The sequence below is a fragment of the Gymnogyps californianus genome, chromosome 3 (assembly GCF_018139145.2).
Source record: "Gymnogyps californianus isolate 813 chromosome 3, ASM1813914v2, whole genome shotgun sequence".
Taxonomy (NCBI): domain Eukaryota; kingdom Metazoa; phylum Chordata; class Aves; order Accipitriformes; family Cathartidae; genus Gymnogyps; species Gymnogyps californianus.
Window position 1 is genome coordinate 23,653,122 of NC_059473.1, and position 14,122 is coordinate 23,667,243.

At 41.1% G+C, this 14,122-nt stretch overlaps 1 protein-coding gene across 1 annotated transcript in view; it reads left to right on the forward strand.

The window, feature by feature from the left end:
• Positions 1–1,772: 1,772 nt before the first annotated feature.
• USH2A (usherin) overlaps positions 1,773–14,122 on the forward strand; it is a 396,109-nt gene continuing 383,759 nt past the window's right edge. Inside the window, 3 exon segments of the mRNA XM_050894852.1 lie at positions 1,773–1,872; positions 2,271–2,950; positions 8,285–8,450. Coding sequence (XP_050750809.1) covers positions 2,466–2,950; positions 8,285–8,450 — 651 coding nt within the window. The 5' untranslated portion in view covers positions 1,773–1,872; positions 2,271–2,465.

A 14,122-nucleotide genomic window follows, 5' to 3' on the forward strand; every position in this document is an offset into this window, starting at 1 on the left:
ACTCTCACTGTTGTATTATTGATGGCACTGTGGCAGCCTATGGTCTAACTGTATTTATCTAAAGTGCTTTATGCGCTGAGGTGTTGCACCAGGCCTCAGACCAATGTTTCCCCCCCATCCGTTCTGTGGTAAACAAAGTTCTTCACATTTGAATACTTTTGGGAAGGTAATTCTGACAACAAACAGAGCTACGATGTTTAATGACTACCAGAACATGAAAACACTGCAAAGTGACTGATAACACTTTAGCAGGAATTAGTATTTATCTTTTATGACCTTAGGAAAAAAGATCTGTATTAAAGCAGAGATGTTTCAGGAATGGTCGAGGAGCTTGTTTGATGCAGGATGAAGGGCTTGTTAAAATGCATTAAGAGTTATGACAGAGGATGATTTCTTAGCAATTGTATATGTTGCCAAAGAATTTTGTCACTATGTAGCTAGTAAAAGTCCAAACATGCTAAGGTGACAAGTTACTGGAGGCTATTTCAACAAAATTGTCAGGAAAGATACCAGCCAGGTTGCAGCTCATGCAACTTCCATAATAGATAAAATTTATAGATGCTTTATATATCCTCAGGGGACGTATTAATTGGCGCTTCTCTGTCCAGAAATACATATAAACAACCTATTGTAGCTCATGCTCAGCTCACTGATGACAACTTTGCAGCTTGTTTGTGCTTGCTTTGCATAGCCGTACCAAAGAGAGAAATGAGGTTCGTGTCAAAAATGTCTGAAGGTCCTGACAGTGTTTCTTCTTTGCACTTTTTTTGCTGCGGAAAGCGTACCTATGGCACTTCTCTGCTCTTGTTCGTGCTCTTCCATCCGTCCTCTGACTTCAAACTCCCACCCTAGTTTCAGTGTGTAGAAGAAATTCATTCCCGTTTCTTTACCCAGTGAAAGTCTGACCCTAAAACTTGAGAAAATCGGACCCAGAGACAGCTAACTCGTCGCTTCCAAAACTTTATAAGGCTGACATTGACAAACGCGCCCTGCAGAAGGCCTCACCCCCCCACCCCCCCCCAAAAAAGGCGGCCTGACCCCGCCGGCATTGAGCCACGGCGGACTGCCCCGCAGAACCGCAGCCTGAAGCGCGGGCCTGAGGAGAGCTGGGGCCCGCCCGCCGCAGGCCGCCCGCCTCTCCTGAGGCGACGTGCGGCCGCCCAGCGCTGTGTTAAACACTTCATACCGCGCACCCGAGTGGCAGCGAAATGGCTTCCCGCGGGCCGGCATTCCCATCCCGGGGGAGGGGTGGGTGCATGTAAAACTAAGCCGGGGTAGGGTGAGGGGACGAAGGAAGGACCCGTGCGCCCCGGACTGCCTCCGGCTGCTGCTGCCGCCGCCGCCGCCGCCTTACAACGCGGCAGGTGCCGGGCCGGGGGGGCCCGGCGGGGCCGCGGCGGGCCCGGGCCGCGGGGGCGGGGAGGAGGCCGCGGCGTTGCCAGGCGACGGCGGGCGGCGTTGCCGCGGGGAGCCGCCGGGCGCCGCGCCGCGCTCCTCGCTCCTCTCCCAGGCGGAGTAAATAACGGTAAATCAACTTACTTATCGGCTGCCCCTACCCGGCCTGCTGGGGAGCCCCAGCGCAGGCGTTCGCTATTAGAAAGATCCACACGGGACAGATGGGGAGCGCGGTTTTAATCAGCTTTGCCGAGCGCTGAAAGGAGCAGCGTGAAGTGGGCAGCAGGGTAAGGCACGAAGCGGGCCGTCTACTTGAGGGGACGATGGATACGTGGCTGGGGGCTCAGGCTGCCGTTGCCGCTCGCTGGCACTCAGCGCGCCTCGGGAGCGGAGGCAGGGGGGTGTCCCTCAGCGTACCCTGAAATAGCGCAGTGGGGATGGTGCCGAGCAGCTCCCAGATAGCAGTGTAAAGCTGAGGTAAGCACCGGGGGATTGTAAATGTGAGATTCAACCAACTAGCTTGAAACCCACAGGAAAGGCGCTCGGATGCTGAAGTTGCATGCCTTGGTTTTGCTACCTTATTCTGTACTCATTGCCGTAACATGCAAAGCTGAGCGTCGGCCTCGCGTGACGCGGCAGATCTGGGATAAACACCGCTCGGCTGTGAGCGTGTGCGGGCTCGAGTCAGCCTAGCCCCGTTGCCCTTGCTTAGAGAGACATCTTGGCCGTAGCCAGCAAAGGTGTGCAGGTGGGCCTGCTGGCTGAAATGTGGAAGAAGAATTCAAACCCTTAAAATCCCTAGCGGGGCATCGCCTCTGTCGCCGCAAAAGCGCACGTTCCTCCCATGGATTGTGTCTGTTTTCTGTGGTTTGCAGATACCGGCTGTCACCCACGTGCGTTTTGCTGGCCAGAAGACATAGATGTCCCCTGCGACTGAGTCCTTGCATGAGTGTTTTGAAGATGAAACGCTACATAAACTCTTAAAGCCTACCACCTGAGGACATTGCTACTGACATGGACATCATTATTTATTTACGGTTGCTTTAATCAGGAGGAGCTTTTTTGTAAACATGAATTGCTGGGCTCTTTCCTTGAGGTGTCGTTTCTTGTTTCATGCTATTGAAACATTAATCTTAACTTATTATGACTCCTTTGTGTTGGTCAGCTCTCAGGGACATTTCCCTAGGCTTGAAAATGTGGGAGCTTTCAAGAATGTGTCAATCGTGCCAACTCAAGCCACTTGTGGGCTGCCAGACCGAAGTACTTTTTGTCATAGCTCAGTAGCTGTTGAAAGTATTATGTCCTGCACCCAGAGGTTTTGTGTTCAGGAATGTCCATACAGGTCGTCACCTTCTTCCTACAAACTGCTTCTTTCAGAAGGCTTTGGTACCTGTATCACAGAGGACAAAAGGGACTTGCGTCCAGGGTCCTTCAGCAACGCTTCCAGTTTTATTTTTCATAATCACAAGGATTGCTTCTCTACTCCCCATTCTCCGAGGCTTGCAGCTTCATTTACGTTAACTGTATGGTTGAAACCTGAGCAAGAAGGTGTAATGTAAGTAGTACTGAAGGTGTTTACTTTCCTGGTGCTCTTAAAAAAATTGATCATTGTAGTCACAGTCATTATTAGCAAGCTATTTAAAATTTTAAAAAGGTACAGTGAGAAACTGTGACGTTTTAAAGTCGTATTTAGGTTGAGGTCTTCGCAAATGTCAAGACAAGTAGATTCAGTTTCAGCGGCATTGACTCAGATGATAGCCCAATTGCTTTCAGTGGGAACTATTCATATATAATGTGCATGTCTATTCTTAAAAATCTAAATTTATATTTCTAATTCACATTCCTCCTTCTAAAAGCTGCTAGAAAAACATGTTGTCAAGGCTTTGTGCTGTTGCTGCTTTCATGAAGGAAAAAAATGATCTAAAATTTTAGGCATCCTCCAACACAAGTTTACTCCTTAAAAACAAACAAGGAAAACCCACAGATGTTCCAAAAAGAATATTTCAGAGCTATAGAAGAGTGGTCATAGTTTTTCTGGAAGATCTGGAGAATGTTGACTGAACAAGAGATCATGTTGCTACTTTAACAGAAGATTCTGCTGTTCAAACTGCTAGTGAAGTTTCACTAGGTGTTCACAAAATAGACGTGGCTAAGCATGCTTCCTCTCTTATTTGCCTACATGTCACATTTTTAGCAAATATTGCTGTTATAAGTGGCCCTTCAGTTTGACTGGGCCTTACTATAATGAAAATTTTGAAAACAGCTTTTTGAAAAATGCATCGCAAATCCTGCAAAAAAAGTTCCCTTCTTCTATCACAAAATGCAGAGCCTCCTACTCTTTCTTACCCTGGTTGTGCAGATCCTCTTTAAAGTGAAGCACACAAAAAGTGTAGTACATTCCTTCAGAGTATATGTCGCAAATGTTTTTGTACTTGTGCTCATAACTTACTCTTAGAATGAAACTAATGATCTGCTCTGTTGTAGCATTCTTGATCCTTATTTTGCATGCTGCTGTGAAACAGTAGGTTGTCTACGGGTGTGAAAATCATCAGAAACAATAGAAATGTCTAAAACTATAATGATATAACTAAAATTATAGTCTGCTTTATGCAAGGATAATTACCTTTAAAAAAATCAAACTAGCTATAGAAGTTGTGGTTATGGAGGGGAAATAAATGACATCTGCAGAGCAAAAGTGGTTTTAGTTTGAGCTTAAGTTAAATCAGCTCAGCTGAAGGTATGTGTAAAGGTGTCTCTGGAGCTTTGCCCTAGTGTCTTTTGTAGGCAGCGTTTTCAATATAATGCTTGAATCTTGAATGCCAGAGAGTCCATGCCTGGCATTGTCCTATGCCATGAGTTCATGTCCACACACATGCGGGCATGTCAGAGTCTTGTTCAGCAGAGCATATGCCTAACTTGAAGGAGAAATGTCCTGCTAATTTCCAAGCAAGCTGTTGCAGTGATGTGTTGAGTAAGATCTGTGAAACTCTTGTCAATGGAATAGGCTTTTGCTTGCATGGAGCCTAAAACAATGAAATGTATGTCCTTAGTTTCAAATGATTAAGTGCTGTGCAGAAACCAGACTCTACCGATGTCTGATTATCCATGGACTAGTGTAAAACATTAGCCTCCAATTGCTACTGTGTTAATAACTACACAACGTACATATTCCTGTTCAGTGGGTTTTATAGATCACTTTAAAATCTAAATGTTTTTATTCAGTTTTTGTAATAGATCACTTCACTCTTCTGTCTTATGAGATTGCTACTACTCAACATGTAGAAATGACAATGGTAGAGCCCAGTCCTGAAAACTGAAGTTGGACAACAGTTATTCTAGTGGTCAGGATGACAAGCCACTGTCCGGACTCTTTTTTTTTTTTTTCACTGTTCACAGAAAGAAGCATGTTAATTTTTCTTTCTTCATAAAAGGAATACAGAGCTCAAGTTGTGGTGAAACAGTAATTGCACACAAATAGCCACCGAAGCTCAACTCAGACAGCATCCTACAAAAGAGAAATAGTTAAACAGCAAACTAAGATGTTTTTCCTTTTATTGTATTGGTTTAGTGAGTTCTTCAGGTTGGCAGAAGGAGTTTGACTTACCAGATGTCCTACATTTTGCAGTCCCTGATGGGGAGTTGTCCCTGTTGGATGTCATTTGTGAGACCTTTTAAACCCCATTATCACAGCAGAGGGACTTCATGGACCTGGGACTCATTCTAACAAAGTCTTTGCGCTGCCACCAAAACACTAGGAAGATGAGCCAGAACCAGCCACTCATTTTACTAGTAGAATAATTGAAAGTTTAACAAGGTATTTTGTTTGCTGGTGAAGTGTTCTTACATCAAGTACAGCAGACCTGTGGTTTTTGAACATGCTGTACTAATGTGTTTCTTCGTGCTGAATGTTATATCATTTGGCTGCTAGAGAGTGCTTAGGAAAGAAGCTAGGAGTGTTGCTGTATAGTATCCCATCACATCCTTGTAAAGACTGTGACCTTTCTCTGTTAGGCATGTGCCCATGTAAAAAAGAATAGCAGGATTTTTCTGCTAGAAGTTACTGTGCTGGCTGAAGTGAGAGATACTCATGTGAGGATCCAACATCTGAAGGCCCTTTAAAGATTGTGACATTCTGGGGGAGCAGATATATGTGGATAGTCAAGACACCAAGAATTTTCTTCATCAATTTCATACAGCAAGTTTTCTTATGTGAATCTGGGAAAGAATACACTTTCATACAAAGAGAGAGGAAAGTCAAGTCATGTCACGGATTTATTTGAAGCCCAAATGTTCTTCGAAGATGTATAGTATAGATATTTGTAGATATGCTTTTAAGTCACTGCATATTGGAAATCTTGAAGAAAAGCAAGAGAATAGAGAGAAAATACTGACATTTGTACTCCAGTCTTTAAATTTACTTTCCCTTTAGGCAGTAAGTGCAGTAAGTGAGCAGAGCTCTTGTCCCTGAATTTTATTCTTTCCCCATGTTTCCTCTCTTATTGCATGTACTCATCAGTTAATATAAATGCTTTCAGTAAGCCTGTGCGTAGCCTGTAAGTAAGCCTTAGCACAATATAGGAAATTGTATATGATGATAACCCTTTGCAATGGAATAGGATAAGAATATGAGTAGAAGCTTAGCATATATGAATAATCATTACAGGTAGTTTATATCAATTTAGCTTGAACTGGGCTAACTGGAAGTTAGATGACCAGAAGACATTGGTGGTGGGAGAGAAATGAGCTGGGGCCTTTTACACGCAGAAGGGTCAGGGGGCATGGCCTGATTGTGAAGTGGGCAGTAGATGTATTTTTTAAAATTTATTTATCTAAAGGACTAAAATCATATCCTATTACTTTATATACATTCAGATGTTTTACATTAGGAATTAGACTGAAAGGGGGATTTGCCTTAAGATACCGTACGTCTGATTTTGAACCTGTACAGATGTGCCCATTTGCAAGTGCTCCAGTTAATGTGTGGGGATCACCAGTGCAGCCGTGTTAGATTCTCTAGAATATTTTTCTCTTTGAAAGCTGACCAGGCAGATTTGCGTTGTTTGCTTTTTCTCCCTTCAACCCCGCCATAGAGAATTATGTAGTCAGGAATTGGCTCTGTGGGACTGCAGGTTACAAGAAGTTGGAAACTTCACAAAGAACAGTGGCTTCTCTCTGTAACCAAGGCTGGAATGGAAAATCGTGCTCAGAGTCAGAAGTAATGCTTATACCTATTTCACCTATGTTAGCACTAGTTTGGGTTTTTTTTCTTTTTTCTCCCCTCCCCCCCCCCCCCCCCCCCCCGTTTTCTGTGTCTTGGTTTTTTCTCTTTTAGTAGTGAGTCACAATTCACGTTTTTTCTTTCCGGTTTTCAAAGTGATGTACATCAAGGTCACTTCCATTCTTAAAGTCATGACACCTTTGGGGATAAAAACAATGTGGGGATGTTTGTTTTAGATAACTAAAATAAACAAAAAACTGGATTATCCAATTATTGTTTATCCAGGAACTGGGTAAATCCAGTTCCTAAATATTTTGCTACTTAGCTGAGCCTTCCCTCACATTTATTATCTAGCAAAGCTAGCATGTTTACAAGCAAACAAAATATTGAAAAGACAAGTCGACAATATATTAAGAAACATGTTTTTAGTAAGGTTTGGAAAACAGAAGTCTGCATTTTGCAAGTTGTTTTATTGACAACGTTCTATCAGGCTAAAATGGTAACAGTTAAGATGAAATAATTTTTCTCTTGGATTTAAAGGTGAATTAGTGAATAATGGCAGTATCGAAGAAGAGCCTTTTTGATACTTTTCTTTTATAAATGCATAGTAGGTGAAGATGCTTATCAGTAGATAAGTGTGTTGTTTTATTTTTTTCCTGAAATACGTCTAAATAAATCCTGGTCTCATACAAATTTTATATGCTTCTCTCCTGTGACTTAGTGCACTAATTTAGCCTGGTGTAACTGCTAAAATATTTGACTTTTCATGGGTCAGTAAATTGAGGACTGGGTTTTTCAAGCAGCTGAAATGGGAATGCAGAACTTCATAATTTTTGTTGTACTGGTGATTACCTTAATAAAATACATAGCTATTTCACAAGCATATATAACCTATGCTTTCTCAGGACCCTTGACATCATGGTGATTGTATTGGCAAAAATATTTCAGCAGCTAGATATTCAACGTGGGTTGCTATGGATGGTATTCTTTGTAACTTACATGTCAGTGTTGCGTTTGATATTGATGCGAAATCTTTGTGGGGAAAAAAAAACCTAACAAGTGGCTGGATAGCCTTCTTGCCTTGCTCTGGTTCTCTTAGGTTAAAGAAAGGCTGTGTCAAAGGGAGAGTGTGGGGGAAGCTGGTGTTGTTGCTACCTTACCTGGACAGATTTGGTGGAAAGATGGAAAACTTATTTCCAGAACATGTCATTCGTACTGCTTTTTGTGGTTATATTACATTTGCCTTGTTAGACTAAGAAAAATGTAAGTGCCTCCACAGGATGTACTATGTTGCACGGCTGTGTACGAAAAGTGCAGCAGAGACCTGCGCAGTGCTGGCCAGCCACTGTGGTTTCTGTCATGGAACCCTGAAGAGAGGAGGCAAAGTGGACCCCTCTTCCACCCCCAAGTGAACTGGGGTTACATGCACTAAATTAAAAAGGAATAAAAAAATCTCACAGATTAAGACAGAAAATATCTTTGTTAAAGTTCTTTTACACTTGGCACATCCTGTGACTTTCACAGTCACTGAGCATCTTCTCAAGAGCTGTATTTTTAACGTTTATTTTAATACATTCTGGTTAGCATCACTTTACAGCATAGCACCTTGGCAAGAATGTGTATATGTGTGTGCCTCTGACCTTATGTTGTTTTTCTTGGTTATTTCCAAAGGTGTGTGATAGAAAAGGCTGTCGATGGGCAGACTGTGTTCAAACTCACAATCTCTGAGAAAGAGACCATGTTTTATTATCGCACAGTAAATGGTTTGCAGCCACCAATAAAAGTAATGACACTGGGGAGAATTCTTGTGAAGAAATGGATTCATCTTAGTGTGCAGGTGAGTAAAATAAAAACCGTTTAATATTTGTTGAAATACAACATTTGTGTGAGAATGGTACAACTGTATAAATATAAAAGGGTAAATTGGGGGATGTAAACGATAACTCTTGAGCCTTGTAGGTAACAATCTTAATTTGGGAGCTCGTTTTGAGGTGATTGCTAATTTAGCACTGGAAAGAAATGCTGTGCCCGTTCCGAACAAACAAGACTGAAAATTCTCACGCTTAAGAACATGAGTATTTGGGGTGAAGAAAAGCTACTTATTTCTAACATTACCAATAATTCTTAGGTCTCTGAGATTATTTCCTAAAAAAGAGAATATCATCCTCATCTATACATGCTAATGTATTTGTCTTACAGAGGTGTGTCCCATTTAATTTTAAAGATGTCTTACAGTGCACATAAGTAGACATGTATGAGTTTGTGCAGGATCAATCAAGCTAGTAAGTTACAGAGCTAGTACCTCTTATTTTAAAAATATGATTCAGAATTGTTAAAACACAATCCTTGTGTTCTGAAAGTCTTCTGTTGACATAACTTCTTAATAAGTGTACAAATATCCACTGAGGATAAAGCAAAATTGAGTTTGTTAAAATTTAAACTGTATGTACAAAAATCAGTAAACAAACACAGAAGTTAAAATTCAGTTATTTGCATGTCTTGTAATTCCCAACAGACGCTTTAGTAAATTCTATTTGTAAACCAAGTTCAACTAATAATTATAAAACACAATTATCAGGTATTGAAATGTTTATCTTCTCCTTCCTTCATTTCCTTTATCCATTCTATTAAATTTAATTTGGTTTATGGCACAATCAAGAATAGTTTTGCTGCTTTCTTGAAACTTGCTAAAAGGTATTGACTGTTATTTGGATTTTTAGTGTTGATCTTGTCACTTGTAAGAAGTATCTAAGCTGATGTCTTGATTTTTTTGCAGTTCTCTTTTTTTTTTTCCAGGCTAACAGCATGGTAGTGCGAATAAGATTTTGGCTGTTGGATTAAAAGAGTGACCTTAAGGTAGAACTAATGAACTTTACACTTCAAACACTCCAAGGGTGCTATATTACTGCTGTTGCTGTCAGCCACATTTTGTACTAGCCTTAGAAACTGCTAAAGCCTGGGATAGCAAAGTGAAGAGTGAAAGGGCTGGATTTAAATACACACATGTATCTTAAATTGTATTACAAATAACCCTCAAGCACTCTGTAGAATTTGGTCCTTTGTTTCTTTGGGGAAAGTTGTTCAATGCTTAGCAGGAGTAAAGAACTGTAGCTTCTAGACCCTTAAAGGGAGTGCAGGCTTAATACCTTTTCCAAGTTTCTGAGCTCAGGGTAGAACCTTACGTTCTGTGGCTTGTGGTATTGTAGGATCCAACTTCCCATTAAAGGTGATAGTGGCTGCAGCATGATCCATTTAGCACTAGATCTGGCTATGAAACTTTAGGCAAAGAGTTTTTGGTTTTTTTCTTTTAGCAGCTGTCCAAAAGCATTTTTTTCTATAAATGGAGAAATAAATGGAAAATGAGAATATGAGAGAGACCATACAAAAATATGCAAAAGTAACATTCGTATGGAAGTGTCTGTGTCTTCAGACAATAGTAGTAGTTGATGATATTTATATTATATATTACGTTTATATATCATGATGAGATCTATTTGAATATAGGTGTTTCCTTAAGCTGATGAAAAAGTCTTCTGAAGATAAAGCACTGTGTAGTTTCAGGCATTAGTAATTTTAATTAAAAACAGTGGGAGATCCTGGAGTTTACACCTACAAGTAGAAATCACCTGATCTTATCACAAGTGTGACTTTTGACTTCTCTGACTAACCAGCCTTCTCCCCAGGTGATGCCCATGTGGTAGGTATGGGCACTGTAGGTGGAGGAGAGACCCTTCTGTGGGCTGTAGGTGGGCTACCTGGGATAGAGGCAGCAGAAGGGGCTGAGTGCAATAATGACCTACTACTACTTCGAGCTTTTCCAAGTCAGTCAGACCATGTAGACTTCTATGCTGTCTTGTTGAGACAAAACTGCCTCTAATACCTGTAAAGGATTACCAGTCTCAGTTCTGTGTCGCTGTTGTAGGCATAACCTTTATTTTCTAGCAAAGACAAGCCCTAGGACTGAGCTCTGTGGCCAGTAAATTAGGAAAGTTTGCAGTCATCCTACAGCCATGCTGGTTTTGAAGTAGGTGTGGCGTTATAAGTGTAGTTGCTATATAACCTCCTTCTACAGAAACACAAAGGAAATTGTTGTTCAATGTGAAATGTCATGTATGTGGCTGTGATGATTGGCCACAAGCTATTAGGTTTAACTAAACTAACAGTAGATTCAGCACCTTTTTAGGTATTTTGAAGAATTTGGAACATTGTTTGGCATTCTTTTTACTGGGGGTCTAGCCAGAGCTGGGTGACGTGTCCCGATGTGTTAAAAAAAAAAAAAAAAAATCTATTCACTTGTCTGACAGCTTGCTTGATATGATTTTTGGACTAAAAGAAAATAATGTTTATGAATGTTCTTTCATGGGGAAACTACGTACTCTTCCTGATAAGACAGCTGAAAATGTGGAATGGATGTATTTTCGTGCACGTAACAGAACTTGTATACGTGGAAAAAGTGTAATTAAAAAAAAGAATGAGCAAATAGCTGCATTGCCATATTTGGAGTTGTAGGACCCCTAAAAACCTCATCTGTGAATTTAAGAGAGGGAGGGTTGGGATGCGATGCTGCTATGCTAAACAGAATTTTACATGAATAAATTATATTCTCTATGTGTGAAGCATAGTAGGCACAAGCTATTCAGATTATTTTTTAAAAAAGTGTGTACTTTTACAACTTTTAGGTAATATAATTCAGATACTGGTGGTAACTGAAGGTGTATGTGATAACACCTCTTTTGTTTGTTATCAAAATGTTTTAACTTTATGCCAGAGGTGTGGGCATCTAACCTATTGACAGTTGGTTTGGTTTCCCAAAAATTTAAGTTAGAAGAATTAAATGCTGCAATTAATATCCATGGTCTTCAATATGCATGTCTTTTCTGGTAGATGAAGCATATTTGGTCCTTATTCTCCCTGAGACTACAAAACTTTTTAACAGTGTAGCTTTTCTCTTAAATTCTGTGGTGGTTTAGGCCTGTGTAGGAAACGCAGGTGACAACAGTGGGTCAAAATAGTTACCTTGTAAATTGTATTGGATATAAACTTGACCGGATATTCTCTACAGCGTATTGCAAAGTATTGTTCAAAGCCATGCACAGTATTGCATGTTTGTCTGGTAGACAGGGAGGAAAAAAAGTTTTTGGCACGATGCCTTGTTGCTCAGTGACTGCAGACCAAATTACAGATATGTCTAATTTGGGGTGAGTCCGATTCAGGACAAAAGTTCTTTTACTGAATGCTAGCACTTAAGAATACAGTTAGCAAATAGGGCTGTCTAATGGGTCCTGCCCCTGAGAAAAAAAACAATCCTTGTTGGTTGGCTCACAGGGAATTTATGCATCTTGTTTGTGACAGGACATGGGTGAAGGACGGGGACGGGCTGGCTGGCACACCCAGTGGCTGCAACCAAGGAATCGAGGATTGAGGCATAAGGCTTTGCATGCCGAGTTGGTGACAGGAATAACGGCTAAGGGAGACCATGGGATCTGGTTTTGATAAGTCTTCATGGCAGATTGGTGAATTTTTGTGTTTGGTTTTTAGCAGGTTGATTGTAGTTTGTGAAGAGTGTATGTGTGAGTGATGTAGCTGACCATGAGAGAGACTGCTCTGCCAAGGAGCTAGGGTCCAAGTCCATCTCTGAACACAGATATGCCTAATATGAGACTGATTCGGGCCAAAGGTCTCCAAAGCCAAGCAGTCAGTAGGAGCTGGGAGCCTGCAAACAGTGGAGTTCCTGTGGTCAGGAGGAAAAACTGAAGTATTTGTGCATAAATGCTAGGCAACAGACACCATGACAGAGGAGTGTGAAGTATTGGTTAGGGATGTGAAACTGAATTTAGAGAGAGCAGAAATATGGTAGGATGGCAGATATGTTTGGAATTCAGGTATAAGAGCATATGCCTATTCAGGAATGATAAAAATGAAAGCTAAATGGTGGAATAGCACCAAATAGTAATTAAATGATAAGAGGAAAGGAAAGAAGAAAGGACAGCACAGATTGAAAATAATTTCTTTGGAATAAAATAATTCTAGGGGAAGAGAAGGCTAGTAAATTAATTCTACTGAGATAATCTAGGAATTTAAATCCTTGGGTTTGGATTTAGATGTGTAATTCGTTAGAGAGAACTACTACTGAGAACTGTGTCATTGCAGAGAGTTATTCTCCAGTTTATAGCTGGGAATTAAAGTTCTACTAACAAAAGCAGGGCCTAAACATTCCTGTATGTTCTGCATGAAAGGTTTCTTCATCAAGTAGTTGCTGAAGCAGAAAGTCTGGATACCAGCTTTACGTGATGAGGGCATTATTAGAGATGTGGGTCTCAAAAATAATGTTGGGTATTCATAACTGGATTCAGATGAAAGAGAAGAATAAACAGTTCTTTGGTTCTGTAAGCACACTTTTGGGTTTCAAAAAGAACAAACAAATAGGAGTATTTTAATAAAACAAGGTGAACTGCGGAGCCCAGAGATTGAATGGGAAAAAGGCCTGGAGATTATTAAAAATAAAAATAATAAAATTAAGAGGAATCTCTGCCCTTAAAGGAAAAAAAAATGGAGATGTAGTGCCCAGGCTTATCTGAGTGAATAAGCGCCTTTGCAGTCAGAGATGGCAGAGTCTGCAAGCACTGGGGAATGGGGAAGCAAATTCACAGAGAATGCTGTGTAGGAATAGAAATAAAACTGTAAAGATGTCAAGCTGAATTAGACTTTGCAATGACTGTCAAATGGTAAAAAGTTCTTACAATTTTTTTGAGTAAGAAGGCAAGACCTCTGTACAGTGAAGGTGTGCTTGAGATTGAGGATGATTTGAGTAAGGTCTCCAAAATAAATGCTTTGCTTCTGTTTTCGCTAACGATAATGATAACAGTCACAGAGGAAAAACAAGCTGGGTAACAGAAATGAACGTATGGAAACAGAAGTGATCATAAAGAGGTAGAAACATGAATTTGCTAGCTTATTGTGTACATGCTGATGCAATCAGATGGTCTTTGTCCAAAAATCCTGAAAGAACTAGTACATAAAATCCTTTGACAAAGAGATATTTTATGCAAATCTACCAAGTCAGAGGTGGAGCTATAATGTTTACATTTAGGAAGAGTGTCATGCATTGATGCCGGCCAGCAGCCAAGCACCCGGGCCCCCCTTACCCCCGCCAGTGGAACAGGGGAGAGAATAGCAGTAGCAAAAGTGAGAAAACTCATGAAGGAAAGGGAGGTGGGAGGGGAACAAATGACGCAAAGGCAATCACTCACCACCTCCCACAAGCAGACCGCTGGCCAGCCAGTCTCTGAGCAGCAGCCACCTTGGAAGTAAAACCCCTGTCTCCCCAAAGTCCTCCTTCTACCCCAGTTTTTATTGCTAAACATGAGGTTATACAGTCTGGAATATCCCTTTGGTCAGTTTGGGTCAGCTGTCCCAGCTGTGTCCCCTCCCAACTACTTGGCCCAACCCTAGCTTACCGCTGAGGTGGGATGGGAGGGGGCAGAGTGGGAAAAGAGAAAAGCTTGACAC